This window comes from Phalaenopsis equestris, unplaced genomic scaffold (genome assembly GCF_001263595.1).
Source record: "Phalaenopsis equestris unplaced genomic scaffold, ASM126359v1 Scaffold000002, whole genome shotgun sequence".
In the NCBI taxonomy this organism is placed as follows: Eukaryota; Viridiplantae; Streptophyta; class Magnoliopsida; order Asparagales; family Orchidaceae; genus Phalaenopsis; species Phalaenopsis equestris.
Window position 1 is genome coordinate 3,698,639 of NW_018164444.1, and position 9,720 is coordinate 3,708,358.

The 9,720-nt window shown below is 31.9% G+C and overlaps 2 protein-coding genes across 3 annotated transcripts in view; one reads left to right on the forward strand and one right to left on the reverse strand.

The window, feature by feature from the left end:
- Positions 1 to 5,561: 5,561 nt before the first annotated feature.
- LOC110038818 (putative ataxin-3 homolog) lies at positions 5,562 to 6,455 on the forward strand (the record flags this gene model as incomplete). The annotated part of the gene is given in 1 exon segment (XM_020743730.1): positions 5,562 to 6,455. A coding segment is annotated over 1 exon segment (696 nt), but the record flags the coding sequence as incomplete, so codon positions are not given.
- Positions 6,456 to 8,803: 2,348 nt separating this feature from the next.
- The window catches only part of LOC110038804 (mitochondrial uncoupling protein 1), a 10,462-nt gene continuing 9,545 nt past the window's right edge, over positions 8,804 to 9,720 (reverse strand). Inside the window, exons 8-9 of one of the 2 annotated variants that reach the window (XM_020743711.1) lie at positions 9,284 to 9,370; positions 8,804 to 9,050 (exon numbers count right to left, since the gene is read on the reverse strand). In XM_020743711.1, the coding sequence (XP_020599370.1) occupies positions 9,015 to 9,050; positions 9,284 to 9,370 (123 nt within the window). In that variant the 3' untranslated portion in view covers positions 8,804 to 9,014. The remainder of the gene's footprint in view (positions 9,051 to 9,283; positions 9,371 to 9,720) is intronic. The other variant, XM_020743719.1, reaches the window with a different exon arrangement.

The following is a 9,720-nucleotide window of genomic DNA, read 5'->3' on the forward strand; positions in this document are numbered from 1 at the left end:
TAATCTCAAGTGCCTGGGATGCACTTTTTGAAATATTTAAAGAAGCATAAGACCAGTGGCTGATATATCCATATTTGCTTCCTATATTCTCAAAATTTTACAAACTAGTCCCTCCATTAGCGAAAATTCATTTTATGTACCGTACAGTTAAAACATTGATAATAACCAAAATACTTTCAATAAAAATGTGTTTGAATGCTTTAATCATCCAAAAGCCATATTCCTACCCAGACCATTATTGACTTTCTGATCTCAGGCATGCAATTGAGCTTAACTTGAGATAAAGTGCTTTTGCATTTGGTTTATGACAAGGGTAGGATGGAGCTATGATTTATTTTGAAGTGCTTTAAACGTATTTGAACAAGTATCTATTATTAATAATTTGTGTCTTTTCTCGGTCTAATTATTTGCAAAACTGATGTCTTACTAGCTCAATAATGATGGTAGGGTGGATCGAAGGAATACTTCTTCAAGATAACTTGGAAATACAAATTGATTCTATCATGAGTTGCATTTTTTTTTTAATGCCAACTAGTGAAAGATTTTGCTAACTGATTTTCAATTGTGTATAGAATCATTTTCTAGGCTGAGCTTAATTTGGTATTCACATGAAAATTTATCTTTAACTTTTTTTTTTCTCGTACAATCCTGATAGTAATGCTTTTGGACAGGCGTCACTTTAGTTTTGCCTCATACTTAAACTCTAATTGTCATATTACTCCTGCTTCTGTTTGTTTCCCTTGCATAAATCCATTAATTAGCTTGATTTAAATATTATGTAATTTCTAGTGACCTTAAAATATAGTTTGCCTCATACTTAAACTCTAATTGTCATATTACTCCATGCTTCTGTTTGTTTCCCTTGCATAAATCCATAATTAGCTTGATTTAAATATTATGTAAATTCTAGTGACCTTAAAATATAGCTTTGGGTCAGATGCATGCTTGAAGATGACAATTTGAATTTAATGATGCAGGGCAAAGTAGTAAAGTTTTGGCCATTAAGTGCTTTTTTTTGTTAGAGTTTGAAGATGGTGGGCGGAAGTGTAGGTGAAGGCGAGGTCGGTGTGTGTAGAAGTGACCATCTGTTCAATTCATGAGCTCTTGAAGAATCTAGGACTATTCTTAAACGCGAAAGAGAACGACAAGGTGAATGCAATATTGCAGCTTGTTGTGTTGGTTTCAATAGAGGTTGTAAAGGCTATACATTTACTATATTTTCTTCCTAGTAAAAAAATGTGTCCATATATAAGTCAGTAAAGAAAATAATTAAAAAAGGACAATAAAGGAGAATTTTTTCAATAATGTCAACATAGAATAATAATAAATTGTATAGATTCCTTTATTAACTAGGTATTACCTGATAATTTAGATATAATAACCAATAATAAAAGCATGAGAGCATAAAAATAGAGATAGAAATTCATTATGTAAGATTTTATTTGATAATGGGTGGTGCACTAAAAACTTAGCATATGATTCTCTAAAAACTTGATTTCTTGTACTTTTCTCACCGAAAATACCATCTATTTTTTTTAGTCTGTGATAATCACTAGTATTAATCATAGAACACACAAAATGCATAGCAAGCATAAAAATAGATTTATAATAAATATCTCCTTTATGTTTTGAAAATATAGTCTTTTAATACATTTTTATTATTTTAAGTTAACGACATCTCATAAAAATATTTTTTTTAAATAGATTAATGCCTCTATTATTTGAGGATTACTGCTTCACTATGTCAAATTTGGTAACACGTTATTCACTTATGGGGTAAAATGGGCCTAGCAACGGTGCATGACATGACTAAATGAAGATCATGCTCTTATGGGCATTTGCATCATCTCTTTTCTTCAAGATGATTGGATTATAATTGAGTAATTATTAAAATTTTGAGTTCTCAAGCTGCATGAGGTATAGTGGGGCAAGGAGTTATTCCAAAGAAAAAGCTAAAGTGGTGTAGTATTAATTCCCCTTGCTATCATTGTTCTAACCTCATATTAGCACTTTGCAATATAAAGATATTGTAGCTAATTGTGTATTCTAAAATAAAATGCTTCAATGCTTATATTGGCAATGTTAAGCCCAATATACATAATTAACATGTTTCTTTAATATATAAATGTAACTTTTGGATGGTTGCTTTACTTCTTTGTCGAGACATCATTGAATCTCCATATAATTACCTTTGAGCTATGATCGAGCCATTTACATGCTATTGAGTCTTCATGAAAGCACATGCAATAGGCATGTAGGTTCCCATTTAGTTTTTTTGTGAAATTGCTGTCTTCTGAGCTTCATTTTTGTTACATTTTGTGTGACTGGTAAATGGTAATAGGCGAGTGGAGAACTTCGAGTTAGCTTGCAATAATACAAAATATAAGTAAAAAGGCTTTTCCCTCCTTTTTTTTTTAAAGTTGGAGATGCTAATGAAAGCAGGGGAACTTTGTTTTTTTTTTCTTTTTATTTTTATGGAACTTAGATGTGCTCATTTACTTCAGAATGAAAATGTGGAGTTCACATGGAAATAGGAGTAGGAAATTTGAGTGTGCATATAAGAGGAGAATGTGTATCTCTTTTATCTTCCCTCACTTTTCTTAATCATAAATTCAGGCACAATATTTATTTAATTTTTGACAAATGCTGTACAAAAAATTTAGTGGCTAAGATTTTAATAGTCTAGAGTGCTCGTTTTAACAAATTATGCAGAAAGTTTTTTTTTCTAGTAAACTTTGAAAATTAATATGTAGAATATCAATTAGTTAAATGAGAATCACTCCTTTTTTTTTATTTTTGTTGGTGTGAGAATTCTGAAGATTAGATTGTTGTATTGATATATAGAACTGGTGAGAGTGGTAACCACAATCTAATTATAGGTGGTGATAAAAATTTGATGCTGTACTCTATAAAAAGCACAAAACATAATGAAACTTTATTTTGTTCAAAATATAACTTTGATATGTATCAGATATAGGGGTGCATTCTCTAGCATTTTGAGTATTATACTAGACTTTTAGTTCATTACTACAAGGTTTTGATTTAGCTCGTTGAATTTTTAAATCAATTTATCTAGGATTCTAATCTGAACCCAAATGATTTTTCATAGGCAAACAAATATTTTATTTCATCAAAATAAAACACAACCCGTATACATAAATATAAGCTTTTAACAAATATTTTATTTCATCAAAATAAAACACAACAACCCGTATACACAAATATAAGCTTCTACAATTAGAGAGGTAGGCGATCTCTCAAAAACCCTAATCCTAAAACCTACAATTCGAGGCGTAAGTGATCCCTCCTAAACCCTAACCCTAACTATAAGACAACAATCTCATAGTATAATTCTAACCATAAATATATTAGCCCTATTAATACCCAACAATAATAAATAACAAAAGATATAAGTGAATGTCACAATCATAGCATAATCCTAACCATAAATATATTAGCCCTTTAATACATTTCATGATAATATTGATTGTTATTTTAATAGCTTTATTTTTTATTTTAATTGTTGTGGCATTCAGTGTTAAATGAGATATCTGTTCTAGGTGAAATATTTGAACTTACTAGTTTTTGAGGATTATGAATGTAGTTTCTATTTTAGTATTAGTTATTCACCTGGACTAGTTCTGCTATAAACAACATAACAATACAGGGGCAAATTTTTTTTTTTATCATAAACAGCTTTTGCTCAGATGTACAAAACAAACAAACATACTACTTCTTGAGACTGTTGTTGCTTAGAAGTTTTTTAAAAAGCTGCAGTTGCTCCAAAAGAACTCTTAGTACTTTCTTGGTGTAAAATACATGAGAAGTATGGCCTATATACATCAGAGTATGCATTAACTATGTTGATTAAACCCTTCACTAATGAAGTTACCAGCTTACAGGAAAAAGTTGTTGTCTTGACCGTATGCTGTCGACTTGCTCCAGTGAATGCTAGTGAATGTCTTCTGAGCTTAGATAAGTATGTCTGGATAAACCTTGGAATGTGGATATTTTTTCACATCCTTTGGGGTCCTGACAAGTTCATGATGGTCCCTAGTGAGTTCGCCACTTTGATTGTTCTGACTCAACCAAATCACCTTGAGTTCAGTTGACTTAGCTTGAACCTATTAGACTTAGCTTTGACCTTGTTGTTTTAGCTTGAATCAAGCCAACATAGCTTGAATTTCTTTGATTGTTCTGACTCAACCAAATCACCTTGAGTTGAGTTGACTTAGCTTGAACCTATTAGACTTAGCTTTAACCTTGTTGTTTTAGCTTGAATCAAGTCGACCTAACTTGAATTGAGTTGACTTAGCATGAGTTAAGTATTTGAGATATCTAAATATATCTTTAGTTTTATGATTTTCTTATATCTTCGGAAGAAAAATGTAAAAGTGTATGAGAATGAAAATAAGGACCCTTTGTTTTAATTTAATTCTTATTATTTCAAAAAGCAATTTATAGTCATTTCTATCTGTCTTTTTTGAAAACATATCATATTGTGTGATTAAACTGTTCTTGTTATCTTTGCAAAAAGATTGAATGAATAAATAAAATATTTTGTAACAGATAATAATCAATATTTGTTTATCTTGTTATGATTAGTTGTCATGTTGATCTTGACGTTGATTTGTTCTTCCATACATGTCAACACTATCATAAACATATCCATATGAGAATTGCGCTTTCATTTGAGCGCTGCTCAATTATTCCATCTTCTTGCATTTGTCATTGCAAAATATTTCTTTCTAAATGACCAATATTCCCAATAATAAGATTGATGTCCCTAAAGTGGAAATATTCATGGTATTCTCAAGAGCATGTGAAAGAGAAATTAGATCGAATAATGAGAGAATAAGAACATTTCTTTTGAAAAAGATAACAAATGAAGTAAGCAAAGTTGGAAAATAATGATGCCTTGTTTGATTTGTTGTCTTCTCCGGTGCAATCAGTAATATTCCTCCAAGTCTCCAACTGAATCAATAGGTGGGCATTTGATTCTCCCTAAGCCAATGATTACACCAATAAGTAGTTCTACTATTCCTCTCTGAAAACTGACCACCGCGCTTGAAACTTTATAATTTTAGATATTTATTGAATTCTTTTAACTTTTTTGAATTTGTAAGTGAAGAAAGTCTTGATATTTTCAAGGAAAGTTGAGGTCTTGCCATGGAATCAATGTCTTTTAGAGAAAGTAAAGAAGTTTTTAGTATGGGAGTGCTGTATGTAGAGGAAATTATCAATTATGTTATTTGGTTGGAGGATTTGCTTACAAAAAGATTTATTTTGGGAACGATCATTGTTTCAGATAAAATATCTCGAGGGAGAGAGTGGTTGTGTTTTGAGTAGTGTTCATGTTTTAGATGACATAATTTCATAACTCTTTTTGTGATATCAATTTGAGACTGATCTAAATTCCTAAATATTGAATTAGTTAATGGTACTAAAAAGGATAGCTAAAGTGTTGTCTATTCCCCTTATAATAGCATAATTTGTATCTCATCTTCTTCCTTTGCAGTTCTACTATCTTAAAATTACTGATTTTGTATTCCATTTCATTCCAGGTTTTGCAGAAGGCTCTTGAAGTATGGGACCTTCAAGCTATCCCCTTCGACTCTCCTGTCGCCGAAGTATCGAAGTACGAACCCGAGCTCGAAAACGCCTTCATCTGCCATCTCCAGAACCACTGGTTCTGCATCCGAAAAGTAAATGGAGAGTGGTATAATTTTAACAGTCTCTATCCCGCCCCCGAACATCTCTCCAAGTTCTATCTATCCGCTTACTTAGATTCCCTCATGGGATCTGGCTGGAGCATTTTCTTAGTTAGGGGAATGTTTCCCAAGGAATGCCCAATTCCAGTTTCTGATTCTACTAATGGTTTTGGACAATGGCTGACTCCAGATGATGCGAAGAGGATAACAATGTCTTGCAACCAGCTCCAAGTTCCTGCATCAGGAGTTGCTTCTACTCCTACTAATCAATCAGATGCTGCAGCTGATTCGATTGAGCAGCAGGAAGAGCAGGATCTAAGAGCTGCAATTGCAGCCAGTCTTATGGATGTTGGTGTTGGAAATAGTGGAGGAGATGATGATATGAGGAGCCCTGTGGCTTTGAAGATCGGTATGGCGAGCTCGGCTTCTGGTTTGGATGAGGAGGGTGGCGAAGTTTGTATTGATGGGGGTGTTGATGAGACCGAGGAGTTGGAAAACAGGAACTTGTTGAGTTCTACTTTACAGGGCAAAGAAAATGTTAATTAAGGATTTTAGAGTTTTATTTTGAGGATTGTTGCTGATGAAGTCTGGAATGGACTATTGTTTCTGTAGTTGAAAAGAAGGCTTTGTCACAGCAAATTTTCTCTGAAAGTTTATTGCTTTTCGGATTCTCTTTATTTGTTGAAATATGCTGTTAAGGTTCCATGGTGGTAACTTCAACTTTTGTGTGGGTAATTGGATGTTCAATGCTTTTATTTATTATTATTATTATTATTTACTTGTCTGCTTTGAAGTAAGACGAATATTATACATTTTAGAAGATATACTAGTGAATACTTTTAATACAACCATGTTTTGTTTGAAGTTTATGGCCATTTTAGCTAATTGGATGTTCAATGTTTTAATATATATATATATATAAGTGTGCTTTGAGTAAGGCAAACATTATAAATGTTAGAAGATAAATTGTTTAATTAGTCTATTTCAAACTCGAGTTTAAGTTTATGAGTTCGAGCTGGCTCACGAGGTGGCTTGTTTATCATAAAAAAGAAAACATCATTCATTCTAGTGTTATAATAAAAATGATAAATACATAATCAATTAGGAGATACATAATAATAAATCACTTGCTATAAAATTCAAAATAACAATTTTTAAATATTTTTAATAGTTTAAAGATAAAATATAAAATTAAATTTATTTTGAAAATTTTTATATTAATATTAAACGGGTTAAATTTATTTTGAAAATATTTTATATTAATAGTAAACGGGTTGAAACACAAGCTAATGAGCCTAATCACTGTGACTTGTTCATCTCAGCCACCCAAGCTTGTGAAACACAAGCTAATGAGCCTAATCACTGTGACTTCTCAGCCACCCAAGCCCAAGCTTGTGAACCTTCAGAATTATGTGTGAATAATCTTTAAAAAGCCCAAATATTTGGAAGTTTTAGGTGCTACCACTTAAGACTAACAATAATGGAAGAGCTTTATAAAACCTGAGGGAATTTAATCGCAGTTATTAGAATTTGGTTGTTAATGCACTAAACATTTAATCTGAGAAAAAATTTTCAAATGAGCCCTTTTAAAAATCTGTTAAAAAATGTAAAAAATAAAAATAAAAGCTATCCTAGCCTTTATTATTATTTATTTATTAAAAAAATTCTTTTTCACTCGTTCTTTTCACATTATTAGAGACTTCCAATTCCTTCCAATTTGCCAGAATGTTCGAAGTTGGAGTTTCGGGCGGTGAGAAAATCAATCATCAGTCCACCATGTGAATATTCAATTTGAATTTTTAGAAAGTTTTGATCTTCAACTAGTATGGCTTTCGTTGCGACACCGTTCATCAATTTTTTTTTAAAAGTTGTTTGTCAAATCAGAGGAGATGAGATGCGATCTAAATCGGTGAAAATTTATCGTTTTTTTTGTGAAAATACTTCGAGAGATATTCATCTCCCACTGTTTCACAAAACGAAAATTTTTACACATCGATATTCGCTCCAGCCGAAAGAAAATTCGCCACTTCCTCAAATAAAGCCTATATGCCTAAAAAACTAGGGCATATTGTATAAAAAATGATTTTAATATGTTATAATTAAATAAAAATATGATACTCAATAAGACACAATGAAGAAAAAGAATTCATGCCCCCCTTGGCAGATAAAAGTTTGTTGTTATCATCATCATCTTCGTCGTCTCAATTAATTATTTAATCGATATAGCTAAATTTTTATTATGCATTTTCTTTCCATTCATAATTAGTAACTTATTTATATGGCGAGAGGCTATTATACGAGTACCCTGCCACCCTCATATGCCTAATTATTTGAGGACTGCCCTCACTATCGACAAATTAATCAGAGAAATTTGAACCCGTGATTTGAAGAGACTAACGACCTTCAAAGAAACTACTCTATCAAAAGGCCACGGATGGCAGCACGAACACACACATATATATATGTATATATATATATATGTAATGAATATTAAGATAATTACATAAGTAAATTAATAAATCAAAATTAATTGTCTTCATGTAGTTTAAAAAATAGGGATTTGAGGTTATTAAAAATTCTTAACAGATTTGAAAGTTATACGTTAGTGGAATTGTTATAACTAACTAATAAATGTGATATTTAATATTTCTAACATAAAAAAAACAAAAAAAAATTAAGTATGGGTCAACTTTGAAAGTTATACGTTAGTGGAATTGTTATAACTAGCTAATAAATGTGATATCTAATATTTCTAACATAAAAAAAAAACAAAAAAAATTAAGTATGGGTCAATAAGTAGCATGCTTGATTTTAAGTTTTTTTAATGGACTGAACAAAAGTACTTACACTAGTGACAGAAATCATCAAATATGTCAAAAAATTCATTGTATTAGAACCTAAGGAGAGTTCGTCAAACATAAAACTATGAGAGTTGGAGATATACAAGATCATGCACACATCATGTAATATTAGCTAGAAAACAGCACATCCACACATTCAGAAGTTGCTGTCCACTTTGTGATAGAGACGGAATCATTTCATTAATGTCCAAAATGCATTGGATAAAATAATGAGTTATTGAAGATGAATCAAATTAGCTAAATCACGAGAAACAGAATGTTACAATTCAAGTCTACAGGAATTGAATTTCTTTCCTGTTTATTACAGAATGAGAACTATTTATCCTGTAAAAAATGAAAATTGAATATTATACATATCCTGCCAAGATTTCATTGTTTTTGAATTGTGGTAGAATATGATCTTATTCAATTGAACTGAAATACAAGGAAGCTAACCAATTCATCAAGCTGGTACCTCTCTGATGAACAGTTTTTTAACCTGTGAATCGAAAATCATAAAGAGAATCGGACAATTCAGAGTGAAAACAGTTTTCAGTATAAAATTGAATATCTTTTTATAAAAATTCTCAATCTTGAATGAGATTTTTGGTCACGTTTGTATAACTATAAGATCAAATCATGCCGTCGTTAGTAATGAAAGTGATGAATAGATTAGTAAGGGTTCATTGTAAGACATAACACAAATATTTGGTAAGAAAGCTATTAAGTTACCTGCTCCAAAGTCAAAAACATAATCACATTCCACGATCCAAGCCGGCCGAAATTTGGAATGAATCCTTTGTAGAATGCGAGTGGTCCCTGAAATGAGGGGGCGCGAGAGCCGTTGTTTAGAAGCGATTGTGGGGACTTAATTTATTTCCTTTCAGGCACCCAGCTTAAATGGAAAAACTTGATGGGGGGATTAAATGATAAATTTAAAATTTAAAATTTGAAATTCAAACTTATATAAGCTGAGGCAATTAGCCCGTGTTCAGCCCGAATCAAACTGGAGTCGAATCCGAGTTGAGCCCGGGCCCGCGTCCCGTAAAAAAATATGCATCGATATTCGTGTCATTTGTTTGCGCGAAACTATAACAATGCAGTGTCCTTTCTAGCTAAAGTCGACGTTCAGGACGTGTCGGCGCGGGGCGGCTCGGCATCCCCGGGCG